The sequence below is a fragment of the Vulpes lagopus genome, chromosome 13 (genome assembly GCF_018345385.1).
Source record: "Vulpes lagopus strain Blue_001 chromosome 13, ASM1834538v1, whole genome shotgun sequence".
NCBI lineage: Eukaryota > Metazoa > Chordata > Mammalia > Carnivora > Canidae > Vulpes > Vulpes lagopus.
Window position 1 is genome coordinate 41,560,323 of NC_054836.1, and position 18,038 is coordinate 41,578,360.

The 18,038-nt window shown below is 41.0% G+C and overlaps 1 protein-coding gene across 6 annotated transcripts in view; it reads left to right on the forward strand.

The window, feature by feature from the left end:
* CREB5 (cAMP responsive element binding protein 5) overlaps positions 1-18,038 on the forward strand; it is a 405,584-nt gene that overhangs the window by 301,656 nt on the left and 85,890 nt on the right. For all 6 annotated transcript variants that reach the window (XM_041727846.1, XM_041727845.1, XM_041727844.1 and 3 more), the window contains 2 exons: positions 1,086-1,212; positions 6,433-6,543. In XM_041727846.1, coding sequence (XP_041583780.1) covers positions 1,086-1,212; positions 6,433-6,543 — 238 coding nt within the window. The remainder of the gene's footprint in view (positions 1-1,085; positions 1,213-6,432; positions 6,544-18,038) is intronic.

Here is an 18,038-nt window from a genome sequence, read left to right on the forward strand (position 1 = left end):
ATTCAAGACAAGGTGGTTTAACATGGAAGACTCAGAGGTCCCCGGGGGTGTTTGTTTATTTATTTGTTTTGTTTTATTTGTTAGATCTTTAATTTAGTGGTTTGACATTTATACGGCTCCCTAGAGCAAAAGCATCAGCAGATTGAGAATTTAGCTGAGGAGGTCACTTATTTGCCATTTTTCATAAACACAAATAATTTCCTTTTTCCCTCAGCCACACATTCCCTGGCTCATTAAATCAATTTAAAGTCCTAAATTTTTCCCCCCTCTGGCAAATTGAAGCAAAAGCTCAAACTATGTACTCCCCTGAGGAATGCTTACCCAAGTTCTACAGGTCAGGCCAAAATCAGTTTCTGTCAAACAGCCTAACACCTCTAGTTATTATAAAATGAGGAATTGGTAATTGGGGGCTGGGCTCTGGACTTGCCTGAGAAGGGCTGGCTGCAGTGGCATGAACCTCATTCCTGCTGCTTTGGTCTATGTCCTGGCTTTGTTTTGTTTTGCTTTTTTTTTTTTTTTTTTTTTCTACCCACAGTGGAGAACTATGAAAAAGTCAAAACAGATTTCTATCGGGAATTCATGAATTGAGTTGGCTATACAAATCTAGACAGTGAGAAGTGTATTCAGAATAAAGCCAGGAGGGCTTCCAGGCAGAGACATAGGAGAGTGTGGATAAAAAAAAAAAAAAAAAAAAAAAAAACATACTCAGATCTCAGGGTCTAAGATCCTCCAAAGGGCAGAGAATCCTGAGTAAAGGATTTCACCCCCAAGCCCCTTCCCTAAGAGGCAGGGGTTGTAGGAGATTTACTGACTTGTTGACTATTGAATATGAGTTAGATAACAGAGGTCAGGAAATGAAGTGGAATTTGATGTATTAACTAGGAAGCAGCAGAGGAAGCCAGGCTTGTGTTTTATTTGTTATTATTTCCCTAATATCCTCAATTATGTGGTTCCCATCAGAGGATCTGATCTGTTGCTCATGTAATGGTGTTGTTCCCTCTGGTTCTGGACACGGGGAAACAGGCCATGAATCCCCTGCCCCAAGGCATGGGGAATAATGTTTGCTTTTTTCTGTGTGTTGCCAGGCCTGTCCCAGGCTCTCTATCTTCTCTGCTACATCTCCACAACAGACAGAGACAGCCCATGCCAGCCTCCATGCCTGGGACCCTGCCCAACCCTACGATGCCGGGATCTTCTGCAGTCCTGATGCCAGTAAGTGCTTTTCACTTCCAATGAGCCTTGCTCTTTTGAAAGCAGTAAAGAAAAAGCTGAGATCTAAGCTGGAAAGAAAGTGGCTTCTTCTGGATGAAGAGTTGAGCTGTGTACTGGTCTGCTGAGAGTGCCTGGTTGTCTGTCGCTAGGCATCTCACTGGCTTTCCTGCCCTTCAGTGCTTCCTTAGGGAGGCCTGGCCCCATCCTCCTGCTGGTGACAAGTGAGCTTGCCATACTCAGGGAGTAGAATTTGTTCAAGGATATAGTGTTTTAGGACTAGCCCAAAGTCTGTATAGCTATGTACAGAGTGTCCTTAACTTACTGGGGAGTGGTCTTGCCAGGACTCAGTAACAGTTAGAAGAATAAAAGTAATAATGACGGTGCACAATACCCACTAATACGTATTCCTGCATATCATGTTCGAGTCATCATGCTCCCAACATTTACTGCATACTTACCATGTGCTGGTCCTTCTGTAAGCACTTCAGCAACACATGAAACCATCCTGTCAGGCACGTACTATTTCTACCACCATTGTTTGCATGAGGAAGGTATAGCACGTAGCTTTCTTGGCTGAGAAGCAGCATAGCTGAGTTCTGAACCCAGGAGTTCTGACCCCAGAGTCCACTCTGTCAACCACTGCATGATACGTACATTCTCTGCTTTTACTGTCACAACAGACCTGTGAGGGAAGCACTGTTATTAACCCCATTTTACAGATGAGGAACTTGAGGCACAGGATGCTGAGTAGCTTGGCTAAGGTCTCAGTTATTAGGTGATGAAGTGGAAGGATTTAAATCCAGGTGGTATGACTCAAGAGTCTACACTCTAATCATTATATGATATGACCCCCTTCTGAAAACTACACATTAGCCTAGAAGGGACATCCAGAGTGTTCCAGAACAAACCTTGCTCTCCTGATACAGGATTCCCTCCCTGTGCTGCTTCATCCTCCCTGGCCTTGTGCTTCATGGAGCATGGCTGGTGTCATTGTTCCTAGGGCCACAGGAGTTCCCCCAAAGCCCTAGATGTGAGAGGACAATGCAATGAAAACTCTCCCACAACAGTATCAACAAGGCCTGACTGGAACATTTTTGCATTTTGAGGAATTATCTACATTTGTCACTTCATGTTGCTCTCATTGGGGTCCTGTGGGAATGGGATTACAGTAATTATTGCCACGCTCATTTTACAGATGAAAAGCTGAAGAGTAAGAAGTTGATGGAAGCTGTCTAATGCCACACAGCTGTGACGATCCCCAATTCTGTTCACACTGAGCAGCTCAGATTTTTGAAGCTTGAGCAGTTTGCTGATTTATCTGAATGGAGGCAGGTGTGGACAAGGGCTTGGAAGCCCAAGTTCAAAAAAAAGGACCTGCCTACTATAAATATTGAATTGTCCCAGCTAGAAACAGTCTTTGCAAAATCAGGCCAGAAGGAACCAAAGAGTTGACACATTTTACCTGCATGGCTCACTTGAAATATCTTTAGATGAGGTACAACAGCACCCCCAATGTCACTATCCCAGGTATTATTCAACCCAGCCAGCTGCATGAAAACTCCCACCATAAGCTGTCCTCCCTTACGCTATGAATCACTCTTGTCCAAAATTACTTTCCTTTCATAAATTTTCTCCACTATCCAGAAAAATACCACTTTGGTGACCTTCTTCTTCTTTTTTTTTTTTTTCCATTTGATTGTACCATTTCCAGGGACAAAGGTGGGACATGGGCTGAGAGGGCCCAGAGAATAAGTATCTGGCACTGGTTTCCACCATATCATCTCATTGTACAACTTGACCTCCTATTGATGCTTCACAATAGAAGTAAAGGATGAGGTACATGATCAAGAACCAATGTAGACAGCAAGTCTGGGAGGCCAACCCCCCAGGAGTTCCCAAACCCATGCCACTGATAGGTACAGCCGCCATGACAACAGCATTAGTCTAGAGCACTGAGTCTCAACGTGGGGCTATTTTCTCCCCCAGGGGATGTTGGGCACCATCTGGAAATACTGTTGATTGTCACAATTGAGGGAAGAGTGCTACTGACATCTGTGGGTAGAGATCAGAGATCCTGTTAAATATTTTACAATGACAGGACAGCCCCCACAAAAAAACTAATTATTTGGGCCCCAGATGTCAACAGTGCTGAGCTTGAGAAACCTTGGTTTAGAGTGACAGGAATCTAACTAATGAAGACTATTATAAAATATCTAAAAAAGAGATACCCTAAGAGCCCCTGGTCCCAGAAATCTAGGCCTTCTCCCCATTGTTATTGAGTTCCCTGCTCCTGTGCTAAGATTTTGGCATTTTTAAGCCCAGTCTTCTCATAGAGTTCCTGCCTTGAGAAACCATGATGCTCCTGGCATAAAAGATATGTCTATAAGTGGAGGTAATATTCTTTTTTAAAGAAAATACGGGATTCCTGGGTGGCTCAGCGGTTGAGCGTCTGCCTTTGGCTCAGGGTGTGATCCAGATTTGGGGATCGAGTCCCATGTCGGGCCATGGAGCCTGCTTCTCTCTCTGCCTGTGTCTCTGCCTTTCTCTGTGTCTCTCATGAATAAATAAATAAAATCTTTAAAAATAAATAAATAAATAAATAAATAAATAAATAATAAATTTAAGTTGTTATTAATTAAAATAAAAACACATACTCCTGTCATATGACCACCATACATTATCAAGGTAAAAATGCAGTTACAAAATAGTATGTAAAATATGATCTTATTTTTATAGAGGGAATATTCTTAGCTGATTTGTAGTGCATGCTGACATTTCACAAGGTCCCAGGTCTGCAGCAAAATGATGTGTTTATTCATTCCACAAGCTTTTGCTGAGCACCTGCTATGAGCCAAGTACTGTCCTGGACACTGGCGATGTGATGAACAACAAGACAGGATCTCACGGTGCTATGATTTCCTATCCTCAGTCAAATGTTGACATAATTTGGGAATACAAACACTCATCGTAATTACAAAAGCTCAGTGAACTGTTGAGATTTTAGCTTCCTTTCTCTGATTTGTTTCAGAGGGAAAGGAAATGCTCAAGAAAAAGTGAATCCTTTACCTGGATGTTTTACCTGCAGTGCTAAATGCTGCTTCGTATTCAGCAAAGCCACTCCCATCTTCTGACTCCTTGATTCCAGGCACCTCCCCAAAACACACTCTTGCAGCAGGACCTTGTCAGTATAAGCACCAAATAGTTGTCTTGCAGAGGCTCTTGCTAACCCCTTATAATCACTAAGATGGAAAAATGTGATGTTTTAAAATAGAGAAATCAGCCTGTTTTCAACATTCTGGTGAATTTGTGAGTCATGGAGTAGGAGTAGTCACAGACTGTAACTCTTCCACAAAGTGGGAAGCATGGCTGATTATGGATCTCGAGGAGAGCAAGTAAGCTGCTCGTCCTTTGTAGTACATGATGGAGAGCAACGTGAAACTTCCAGATAAGCATTTGTACTTCTCAGTGACCTTCTTTCAGGAAACTGAAAGCAAAAGCTCATTTGGGCCTGATTTCTCTCTAGGAGCAGGTGACCAGTTGGAATAAACAGTCAAAGGCCTTTCTGACTCTTCCATCTCGCTGCCTCTGGAAGTGGGAGTTATAAGCTCTAAGCGTTTTGAGGAGCAGCTGTCAAGACTTAACAATTAGAGTACATGAGTGTACTGCATAGCACTGAACTGTTCGCTTAAACATAGTTACAATGGTAAATTTTATGACACGCGTATTTTACCAGAATTTCCAAAATAGTCATACAAAATAAAATACCTAGGCTATGTGGAGACTCAGGGGGTCTAGGAGAGGGAAGGTTTTATTTTACTGAATTGATAAGGCTCCAGAAGTTTTTGCTGGCTTGCTCTGGAATGTATAGAAAATTCTTCATCAAATAGCCCCTTGTGAAGCAGTGTCACACCACCATACACTGTCCAATAACTGATATGCTAAGGTACAGCTGAGGGGGCTTTGCTGAGACAAGGACTGTCCACCCATCACTCATGTCACTTATTGAGCATCTCTGCTCACCCACACATTAATGTCATAATTGCAGCCCCGCACTTGGGACGGACCCAGCAGGGATGGAACCCGACAGCAGTGGGGACCCTAACGGGGCATTTACCTGGGCTTTCACTCTCAATTCTTGCCAGGGAGGTTCCTGGCCTGCACTCTTGGAAGAGCTCCAGTGACAAAAACCTCTGTGTTTCCCCAGACTGCCCAGGCTAACACTCTTCTCCCTTCCTTCCTTTGGCAAGGGGAACAACTTTTGCACCAAAGAATCTATTTTTTTCCTCTTGAGGCGAGTCTTCTGTGCAATTTAGTATTAAGTATACTCACTTTATTTTTGTTCTTTGAAACAGGCTAAATTTCTACTGAATAGACAGTATCAATCAGATCTACCCTCCCCTGGCTAAAAGAGAGGTTTTACTGTATTTACTTATTAACAGGGACACCCTGGAGACAAAAATGCCAGAACCTGTGCAAGTATTTGAACGATGTTAATTCTAGACGCCGTGGCAGGCCAGCAGGACAATGTCCATCATGTGCCGCACAGTACCCTCACCTGCTCTCTTCACCCACTCAAAGGCCTGGCCCTGCCATGAGGCCAAAATCTGCTGCTGTATGGTGTCCTGATGAGGTTAACAGGGAAGAAGAGATGTGCCAAGGGCAGCAGCTCAAATACCTCTTGGACATCGTGATTGTGTTTATAAGTTACAATGGCAAGGAGACCCAGATATTCAAGAGCATTCCTTTTTTAAATTAATTTAATGTTTTCCTTATTGGTAAAATGATTCATGTTGTTGTATAAAACTGAGGGAGGGAAAAAAAAAGCCATGGATAACCTGAGATAACCATTTGGTATATATCCTCCCAGCATTTTTCTGTGCATACATTACTCTTTACATTTATAAAAAGAAGCATGACTAGTGGCAGTTGGAGTGTTTGCAGAAGTGGAAATATTCCATACTCGTGTTTGTAAATGTACCATGACAACACGGTTCTCGCTGGCATGGGACATCTCCTATAGCAGGCACGGCTTTAGATTAATTCTTTGATGTCCTAGAGTTCAAGGCTCAGAAGTGTCTTACTTGCCCTTCCTCAAACCATAGTCTTTCTCCAGAGTTATTCAAAGAAATTCTAAATGACCCACTTGAAAGAGAAATGCAGCTTTGTCTGTGACCCAGACTGCTTTTCTGAGACTCTGACTCTTGCTTTTCTTTCTCTTAGATGGAGAGACAAATGTCAGTGAACTCCAGCCTCTTGGGAATGCAAGGTCCAAATCTCAGCAACCCCTGTGCTTCTCCCCAGGTCCAGCCAATGCATTCAGAAGCCAAAATGGTAACTAACAGTTATAACCATCCTTTTGTTATTTCATGACTTTTTCTTTGGATTTCTACTCTGACTTCCAAATTTCAGTTAAGGCAGGTAGATGGCTCCGTCGTCATCGTTTTTGGTGAATAGCTCTTCTGTGGAAAGGCAGTACAGAACTTGGCTCTCCCTTTGAGGGTGTTTGCTATTGAACCTTGGCATCAGATGACCATGTAACAAGCATTGGATCAGCCTTCATGAAAGGGATGTTTAGAAGTTTAGGGAGATCCATAGGAGTTGCGGTGGGATACACACAAGTAGGAGTTAATTTCCCCCTAAGGTAAGATTAACAAAAACCATCCAGAGTTCCTCTTCTTCAAGGTGGTCACAATTTCAGTGCCACACTTCCTGTCCCCCATATCCGTGAGAACAGACACGTGATTCTGAAGCACACACTAGCACAGAAATATTTTTCATGTTTTGTTATAGTTGTCAGATGTGATGTTAATTCAAAGGATCACAGCCTTGCTTTCATGTAGGGTAACTGCGCCTCTTACTGAAATACGTGATTTCAGGTGACAACCTTCACGGACTCGTAACGTAGAAGATTTATGTGCAGTAAGCTCAGTCTTTCCAGTCATATTGAGAGATTGATACATTATATTCTGTTAAATATTAATAAAAGCAATGCATGTCCATCTCTGCAATACAAAGTAAAGTTGCTGGCTGTATTTAGTAAAGATACTTGAAGTAGACTGCTCGGTTTTCATGTAGTTAAATTCTGACAATTAGTATAAGGTATCAGATGGCAACAAAATACACTGTTAGTATCTGATATTGGATAAGGGTAGCTTTGCCACAAGTCGGAGATTTATTTGGTTTCCTGACAGACAGCATTGGGGACCGTGTCTAATGGCTGGTATGAGGATGTTCTCGACAGCTCTGAAAATTAGCCACCAAACCCCAGTGACTTCAATTTCAATGGCAGCAAGTTTTTTTGATGTCTGCTTTGGTCACTTTCTCTTGGAAATTTTACTCATGTGTCTTTCAGCTCCTTGATTCAAGGAAGCGCCTGAATTCCCAGTGTTGGCTACCTTGGGCAAATAAAATCTGTGGTTAAGAGAGTTCTCTTTGCTGTGCCACAGTCCCTGTGACATGCCAGATGGCACCGGCATCTTCAGCAAAGCTCGTTAAATCTTTTTGGAATCGGCAAATATTTTTTCAACTCAAGCCCTGCAGAGCCAAACCAAATACTTGCTGGCAGAGTAAAGTTCAAACTGGCATCTGTTTTGGAGACCAGAGTAATGCCATTTACTTTTTTAAAAAAAATTTTTTTAAGGAAAATAAAAAATGAACTGTGAAGGTACTTAAGAAAAAAACAAAATTAAGTTATTCATCTGAGCATCAGATGCTACTCCCCCAGCTGAGTTATTTCTGAATCATCTTGTTTGGTTCGGGGTCTGTATCCCTCTAGGGAGACCTCCCAGACAAACTTTAGGTGGATTTTTACACATAGTTCCAAACCAAATTTCCCTGCCAATTGATTTTCACTGGATTATATGCCACCACTTGACTCAGAAATGTCCTAACCCTCTCTTCTTACTGGCAAAGAGAGAGAATGCTTCCAAAGGGAGTACAGGTTATAATTATTTATTTATAGGTATGAAATAAAAACATATGATATGGCCAATTACTATGAATAATATCAGCTGGAGACAAAAGGAAGATGGTCTGTACCTATAAAATAGTGTTACCCCACAAATGTTTGTCGAGTTAAATTTACTGAGCAAGCACACTACTCTGCTGATTCATGCTCTGAGTGGATGGATGAATATTTCCAGATCCATGATGTCTGGGCTAATGAACTCTTATCATGGAGTTAGGGCTTAGAGAGCATAGTTAGTCTCTCTGTCACAGGCTCCCACCCCTGACACTATTACTGGCAATCAGTTATTCCAAAGGGGAAAATGATGGTACTGGCCACTGACTTTTTGGAGAAACAGCATTTACTTCTTAGCCTGGGAAAGTGTTTAGTAATCGGCTTTTAATGCATTACTCAGCATTTCTATTCTTATTCCACTTGCTTTATTCACAGGAGAAACCAGTTATTGCGATCAACTAACCATACGGTATTTTCTAGCAGCTTTGGGGCTGCTCAGATGAAAAGCTTTTACAAAATACAAAGTAATAGAGAAAAAAAAAATCTTCCATGATTTTAATGTCAGCCAGAGCCTCCCCAGGTTTTCTCTGAACTATGGGCTTTGTTGTTCTATGCCTAATTTTCTTCCTGTGTAAGACTGGAATGGATTCCAGATTTCAACTAAGACTCCTGTTTCACTGTTTTCAAGGACTTTTCGAAAGGTCACACATGGGCTATTGTGATGAATGCACTCTGCGGGGTGTGTTCTCCGAGCACACAAGAAACCAGAGAGCTGCCAGGGAGGTGTCGCCCGCACCACAACACTGCATATCTGTTCTCCTGGGGACGGCGATGTCAGAGTGTCTATTTCACACTCTCTATTGACCACTGACAAAAGCCGTCCTCTTGCATCTCTGGTGAAGTTTGGAGGTCCTGGAGGTGGACAAAAGCTTAAGACAGGATTGCTTTAACTGTACAGCTTTGTTAGAAGCTGTCCGACTAGCGATTGCTCAGTAGGATACATCCTCTTCCCTCAAATTGGTCATTTCAGTTGTGGAAGAATGCAAAATAGGTGTCCCCAATAAGCTGCACTGTGTATTAATCCAGGATATCCAAATCAAGCAGCACAGTGCTCTTCTTTGGATTTAATGTATATTGGCATCAAGCAGTGGGCTTCAGTGTACTGAAGTCACATCTGTCCAAGCTGGTTCTGTAATGATTTCTGACAGATTATAATGGAGTTTTATGGATTCTTTTTCTAAAGAATTAAGCCAACAAACATATGGCTTCATGGTGATACAAGTGAATATATACATATTAGATTTTGTTTTGCGGGTCAGGACAGACTCAAAGCTGTGAGAGCTTTCCATCTGTCTAACCACCCAACACTACGGGTTCTCTTCCCAGATTCCTGGAATTGGTGGGTATTGTCCACGAAAATGGGGTCTGCTAGAAAGGAAATTCACTGGATACTGATGGACATTTTTGACATTCAAAAGGGAAAGGGAGAAAATGGGCGGGGGGGCGGGGATAAGCAGACAGAAATGGAAAAGGGGAGGAAGAAGAGAATTTAAACCAGACTGGGACACATTTCCAGCCTCTTGTGGCTCTTGTGGCCATGAGTGATTCTGTAGTGGTGTGGATATGGTACCTTCCGGTTACAGAGATTTGTGTTCATTTCTATTTGTGAGAATGAGGCCAATCTTATTTAGTTTTCAAAGAGGTTTTCTTTCTTTCTTTTTTTTTTTAGACCAGTAATAGGGTTGGAAGCTAAAATAAGGAATGGGGAGAACTTGTCCATATATCTGTCTTATAACTCAGTAATGTTGAGATGATTACCATACTGAAACCAACTAAAGTGAAAGATGACATATAAACAACTTTCCAGAGAGGGCCGTGGCCACTCTGCCCAGAATTCACCTTCAGTGTGGAGAGAGTTAGGGAAGCTCATGGAGTGTGGAGATACTAGGGGAAAGGTACATACAGCTGATACCTGGTTTTGCCCTCAGGACAGCTCCGTGATAGACTTGTTGTCCTCATTTTATAGTTGAGACAACTGTAGCTCCAAGAGTTTAAAAAACTGGCCCAATGATGCATCACATAGCAAAGGCTTACGTCTCAGACTTCACCGACAATGCTTTTTCATCACAATATAGATAAAAAAGGATGTTTGGGTGGCTCAGTGGTTGAGCATCTGCCTTTGGCTCAGGGCATGATCTCGGGGTCTTGGGATTGAGTCCTGCATCGGGCTCCCCATGGGGAGCCTGCTTCTCCCTCTACCTATGTCTCTGCCTCTCTGTGCCTCTCATGAATAAATAAAAATAAAAATAAAAAATAAAAATAAAAATATCACAGAGCTTCCAGATAACAGTAACCGGCAGATTATATCAAAGTCTTTGGATTTCTTTTATATTTACATACAAATGGGAGATAAGGATGACAAGGCCCTCCCATTTAGAGGTTAGACCTCTTGATAACCTGGAAAAGATGAGGGGTAGGTGGTATAACAGGATGTCCCCCTTGGCTTAACCAGAGCTCTGTGGCCTCTCTGATTCAGCTTCACTGCCTCTCTTTCTCCAAACACATTTTTATCTTGATGTTTCTTATTTTACATATGTGTCCCCCCCACCTTACTTGATTGATGAAGATAATCCTTGCATCATGGAAGTTCCTTGTACTAAGAAAGGTCCCATGAATGAGAACTGAATTTGATTAGTTGAGCTGAGTTGAATTAAAACAATGAGAAAGAACCAAACAGTAGTAGCCATGGAAGTGAGGGTGGGATGGAGTGGGTAACGGGCAAGGGGGAGCTCAGAAGGGAGAGGATAAAATGAGATAAATGCTAAGCTAAGTAATTAGATGATAAAAGAGTATTTGACTACATTTGATTTCTTCGGAAGATATATGGAAACAAGATCTGGCTTATTTTTTTTCCTTGATAGAAAAGCAATGTATGTGTTACTTAGAAAATAGAAGTTGGAATCACACTGACTTCTTAGGAATTGAGAAGGATCAATACCAAATGTTGTTTCTTCCCTTGTGATAGGCCAGCTGTGCTGCAATTTGGTTGTCAACTTGTCAGTACCTCATCTATAGTTAGGTTTACAATCTTTTGAATATATACATAAATATGTGCATTAATGAATGAATGAAAAAGACAAAAAAAAAATTGGAAAGTCTAAGCCCTTTAGAGGTGGGAGGTACTTAGTGAAGACCTTGCCCAGATTCTGCCTCATTTCACGAGTGAGGACACCAAAGACAAACACTTAACGAAAATCAAGGCATCATTTAAACACAAAGCTGGGTCCCCAGTTCAGACCTTCCCATTTCTACCCAGCATCATGCTTTTTTCATTCACTGTACTGATAAATTACTGACGGTGCTTCTTTTCTTGGCTCGTGGTTTTCTCCTGGCAGATTGGCAGACAAGAACTAGGGTGGTATAGCGAGCCATCCGTGGTTAAATCTCCACTTTGTTTTGAATGTCAACCTGGGTGTGTTTGTGTTTGCCTTTTCCCTCCCTAATTATCGAGCTGGATAACTGTTTGCCTACGGTGCCCCTTGGCCACCCACTGTCCAACAGATAAATCACAGAGGAGCCTGGCTCCATATGGAGTTGCCTGGAAAGTTTATACACATGAAAAGACAGTCTCCAGGTAACATCTCTCTGGCACTCTTGAGAAATACCCTTCATCGATTTGCCTATTTGCTTTAATCACCCCCCTAGTTTCACTTCCTAAAAGTCCAGGCATTAGAAAAAAAAAAGAAAAAAAAAAAAGAAGGCAGTGAATGAATAGGCTGTCTGCTTCTCAGAAGCTTTGTGGTGAGGCAGGAAATACTGTTGACTTTAAAGAAACTCTCATTAACTTTTGAATCATGCCAGCAGCTATGTGTCCCTGTAGCTAGTGATCAAAACATGAGGATGGCCTGATCCAAGGTGGCCTCTTTTTTCAGAATCCTCCTCCCTCACTGCTGTGAAAAACCACTGTCCCATATGCAGATGAGTAGGAATTATGTAGGATTCCCTGACAACAAAAACAGCAACAATGATCTATGCTCTCCTCTAATATCTGTGATGGGTCTCGTTTTAAAGGCAATCTGTTTTCTTAAAACACCCTGGTAGAAAATAATAACTGTTAGCATTAATTAAGCACTTGTACATGTGGCGGAAGCTTTGTTAAGCATCTTATGTTTTCTCATTTAATGCTCAGATCAATCTGATGAGGGAGATACTAGTCTTAATCTCATTTTACAAATGAATCAACTGAGAAGTTAGGTAGCTAGTGCAGAACATAGAAGCTGGTAAAATATTTGGGCTGGGACCCCAGTCACTGGGCTCTTGGTCTCGGCTCTAAACCATAATGGTTTGCCAGCAGGGGGATGATCATCCTATAGGTTTCTGTTAGTAGAGACCTTTCCAAATTGCAAAGCCATCTATATTGAAGCATCATTGAAGACTCTTAGCAACCCTGCAAGGTCAACAGGGAACTATTACTATCCTCATTTTGTAGACACAGAAATGATGAGTGGCTTTTCTAGCATCATTCAATGGCACAACCAGGCCCTGCACCCAAGTCTTCTGTGGGTTTTGTCCTGTTTCTACTTTATCATCCTGCTGTCCGGGGTGTCCCTATAGTAACTTACCCTGAGTAGAAGCAAGTTCTTACAAAAACAAAACTCAGCAGTAAAAGTATGATGAGGCTCAAATGAATAGTTCAGGTCCAGGCTCCTATTTGCTTATACCTATCAGACTCTCTAGTTTTCACCAGCTAAACACAGGAGAGATCCATATTTCTGTCTGGCCAGGACAAGTACTGAATTTGAGCTTAGTTATGATTATTAAAGAATTAAAAGCAGCAACGTTTCTCTAAGAGCAAATAGAAGTCCCAACTCCTTTCTGTTGGCTGAAGATATACCCGTTCATATGCCATTGCCACTTTGCCTGTTAAACTATAGAAAGTTTAATTTAGGAATATCTCATGCCATTTTTTTTTTTGGTAAAATATTTACATTTACAACTCAATTTTGAAATCCTCGGTAAGAGCTAGCAACCATTTATTTATATTTCTATAGAACAGAACAAATTCCTACAGAATTACATTCTGGAATTACATTCTGTGTGCTGATCAGAACCTCAAATATATGGGATTAGACATTTGATTATATTTGTTTTGAAAATAAGAATTTGAGAGATTATCAATTGCCTGTGAATCACCAAATTCCAAAGAAGGAAAGGAGCTTGGGGATTCTTTTAGCAAAATCCTTTCCCTTTGAGAAAAAAGGCCTGAGGTTTAAGTTAATAGCTCGTCCCAGATCACATAGCTAATTAGCAGAAAGAAGAGGAATTAAAACTCAGTTTCTGGATTTTCAAGTTTATTGGAACTTTACTCCCCATGTGTCAGTCAGGAATTGACAGGGAAAGCCATCTGCTAGCTGCTGTGATAGCAGACTTTCTAAGGGGAATGTTTCCTGAAGTGTTTTTTGCAGTTTAGTTAGGGAGGCAAAGTACCTGGGGAGAAGAGGGTCAATCAGCTTTTCCTTTTTATATCATGTCAACTGGGATTGACACCAACCATCAGACTACCCAAAGGAATGGTCCAATTCTCTGTAATTCTTCTTGAGACTGGGGGTCTTGACATGATACCACTAAGCTCTTCTTTTTTATTGTTATTATACAAGATAGTTAACATATGGTGCATTACTAGTTTCAGGTATAGAATTTAGTGATTCATCAGTTGCATATAGCACCCAGCGCTCATTCCATTACGTGCCCTCCTTAATGCCCATCACCCAGTTATCCCATCCCCCCACCCCTCCAGCAACTCTCTGTTTCCTTGAGTTAAGAGTCTCTTATGATTTGCCTCCATCTCTGATACCACAATGCTATTCTTATTCATCATCCAGAGTGGATACACACTGAGTATTTCATCTCTTGGTGCTTAGGACAAACTGCCTCGGTGTTATCCACCACCAAGCAAAACTAAACTTCCTACTTCTCTGTGTGTTCCTTGGGCTGCATGGGTCTTCCATGGGCTTTAGGAGGTCTGTATTGTGTCCCTGCAGAGCGTTGGCCGAGCCTGCTGCTCACACAACACAAAGGGGTATTGAAACACCCCTTTCCATTGGATCTCTTCTCTGGGCTCCCCACTCTGCCCTCCCCAGCAGCTCCTCATACACACATTCAGACACTCTCCTGGGACTCATTGTCTTCCTAGTTTGATTTCTTTCTCTTTCTGTCAGTATCCACCCTGTTTTGGTAACCATGGCAATAGGTGAAACACAATCTCAATATTTGCTCGCGGCCTCTGTCATCCAGCCCAGCACGCGCATTGCCGGGTCTTGTTTTTGTGTTTGTTTAATGTTCCCAAGCCTGAAGTCAGATGCATCTGGGCAAGGACACCGCACATGGTCCGGTTCGGAACACTCCCTCTCAGACAGTTTTCAGGCACGTCTTCTTTGTGGGTCTGTGTACGTGTACGTGTGCGTGTGTCCCTGTCTGCTTTGGAACGTTGTGCAAAAAAGTTTAGCTTGTGTCAGAATAGCCAAGGAAGGGGAAAAAAAAAAAGGAAATTTTATGAATCCTGTTACAGGGAAGTTCTGCTTTGCAGAGATATATTATATTTTGGTCGTTTTCTTGGAATTTGTGTATCTTTCCAAGATTTTTGCCAGCGCAACTAATAATGAGAGTTTGCTTTGCACTTTGGGATGGTGGCTCTGCCTTGATTAGGCGTTTTTATGTGGCAAGTACAGAAAATCTGTCAGGAAATTTGTGCCTGGAGGGAGGTGGAAGGTGGGACGTGAGGGTGGATGGAAGAAGAAATGTTTTCCTAAAGTTTGGGGATTTTTCTTTTCTTAAAAAATAAAAGGGAGAATTTAATCTTCAAGTGAAAAACTAACAAAGAGTATATTTTTTCTACTTGTATCCTTTTAAAATTGTCTTTTTATCCCCTGTTTGAAAAGCTAGCTGTACTATGGTACTATAATTCTATATGACTGTTGTGTTTGCCTTAGTAGGAATAAGATGAATTGCTAGGTTCTCAGAATAGTTAAGTCCCACACAATAAAACTAAACGCCAAGTATTTTTATTTTGAAATGGTATTCACAGTTACCAGAACAGAAGATGTGTTTAAGGAGGACAAGATTTTCATCCAACTGTGGCTTTGGATTCTAGAAATTAAAAGCACAACCAGAGAGGCAAGGCAGTAACCTGATGCCAGTAGACAGCCAGGATCTGAAGTGTAAGAGGGAGCAGGAGCACACTGGGGTAGAATTTCAGAGCTGGCAGGTGTTTCACTTGCGCCCTTTCTTGGAACATCCTTCTCCATTTTGGCACTTCGCATGGGAACGTGCCCATGTTTGCCTGGTACTCGAGGGCCCAGTCTGGTCCCATGTCCCCTCTAGCCTCTTCTGCTCTACACAGCTCTGTGCACCATGGTCACTCTCTAAGAGCCCATCCCAGGAAGCTGGCACCTTCCTCAAGGCTTCTTGCTCTCTCTCTGGCTGTCTTACCTCTGCCATCCTATTTCCTTTGCCTCCTTTTTTTTTCAAGGCTTAGCTCAAATGCACCTTTCCTATGAAGTCTTCTCAACTTTCTCAGATACATAACAGTCACGCCTTCGGTGAGGGTAGACTCCATTTGTACCTTGTTTATCTCTTCCCTGTGGTGCTGTTGTCTGTGTTCTGGCCTCACTGCCAGCTTGTGATTCCTTTGAGAACAGAGGCCAAATTGATTCAGCTCTCCTGCATGTTCTGGGTATCCAGTAAATGTTTGTAGATAGATTGAATAAGGGAAAGTCTGATAAACTAATTTAGGTGGGATATTACTGTGAATTAATATGTCACCTCACACTGTGGGCTTTTTTTTTTTTTTCTTTTCTTTTCTTTCTTTAAGTTCCAGGGATAAGGTAGGACTTAACTGAGATGATTGATTCACAGTGATAGAATTTCAGGGCCCATGACAAGTGGGTGGAAAGAGATATTTGAGCAGGTGAGAATCCTTCCCACAACTCCCCCAGTCCCTGCATCACTTGGTACCTGGGGCTCTGCTAGCCACAGCTGAGTGAAGCTCTCCAGAGATACCCTACACAAACCTTCCACACCCAATGTGGTACCTCCTGAAGGTGAGGTGGCTTTATATGAAGGCACTTTGATACTTCAGGATTGAAATACCCTTGGTGAGGGCCCAAGACTTTAGTACTTTTTTAAAAAAATTACAGAAATTCACAGATTCTGATGTATTTTTTGTCAAAAATTAATATATAACAGCAAACTTTTAGATAATGTTAAAATGAAAATATTCTTTTCTTGTTTCACTCTTCATGTATGTAATATATCAAGATTAGCTTTATACTTTCATGAATATATACTTTATATCCTGTTTTGAAAAAAATTTACATATTATAAGCATTTTCCCATTTCAAGTGTCTTTTGAAACCATTTTAATAATAGTATGATTTATCCTATGGGTGTCACATAAAACTTTTAACTATTCCATTATTTCTATTTCTGGATATTTAGTTTTTCTCTACTAGAAAAAAAAACCAAACCTTTGATTATAAAAATAAATTTTAAAAAACTGATCTGAAATTATTTTATTACATCTTTACTTATTTCCTTAGGATAGATTTCCAGAATTAGGATTAGCAGGTCAAAGAGAATTAATTTTTTTTTTTGAGAATTAAACATTTTAAAGTTCTTGTATATATGCTGCCAAATTTCTTAAAATTTATATTAATTTTCATTCCTATCTCCAATACAGGAAGATATCTAACATTTTCAGAACTGCTGAGCATTACCATTGTTTTTAAAAGATTAATTTATCTTGAGAGAGAGAACGTGTCAGGGGAATGGGCAGAGGGAGAGGGAGAGAGAATCTCAAGTAGACTCCCTGCTGAGCATGGAGCCCAACCCTGGGATCGATATCACAAACCTGAAACCATTACCTGAGCCTAAGCCAAGAGTCAGATGCTTAACCGATGGAGCCACTCAGGTACCCCAAGCACTATCACCTCTTAAAATCTTGGCCAGGTTTTGTTTGCATTTTTTACATTACAGGTCATGTTGCATGTCTTTTTCTATATTTGTTGGCTACTTGATTTTTGTCTTTGATACACTTCTGTACTTGACAGCAATTTTTCTTAATTAGGGTGACTATTGGAATCCAGGGAAAAAATGATAGAGCAGGTTGTCCTCCCCCTACTCCATTTTTCAAAATCTTATTAATTAGCTGGCTTTCCTACCTTACTTTACTCATTATATATTTCTTCCTAAGACCTTAAAACACATACCTTAAAATATATTCAGTAGGGGTTTTTTGGTTGTTTTGTTTTGTTTACATGACTCTTTTGCTTGAAAGCACTGTGTTTTGAGGGTTTTTAAAAATTCTTTTTAAGTCTTCTAGTTTTTGTAGTTATTCGACTTATTTATTACAAAAATATTGGCTTCCCTAGGAATATAAATGTGACTCTTCCACATATTTTGTGTTTATTTAGCCAAGCCTTTGTGTATTTAAATATATACCTGAGTATCTTAAATAAACCAAAGATATGTTTGTGTCTTTCACAATGACCTGAGGTAGGATTATAAGCCTCCTGCTCTTATCCCGTTTATGAGAAATCAACCTCCAATCATTTTATTTCACCAGTCACTATGTAAGTAGATGGATTTATATTGATTAAACTTTATCATCATGACTGGATGGTTAAATGTTGCTGATCCTATTCCCAAACAAGAAAGTTAAACAGAGAATATAAGACAAGCTTAAGTCCCATGGGGTGATATTAATGGAGTATTATTTTAAAGGTTGGGTGAGTCTTCTGGTAACCAGATTGTAACCTCCTTACTATGCCTAGGCTGTCCAAAGGGAGGGCTCTGAACACCTAGCACA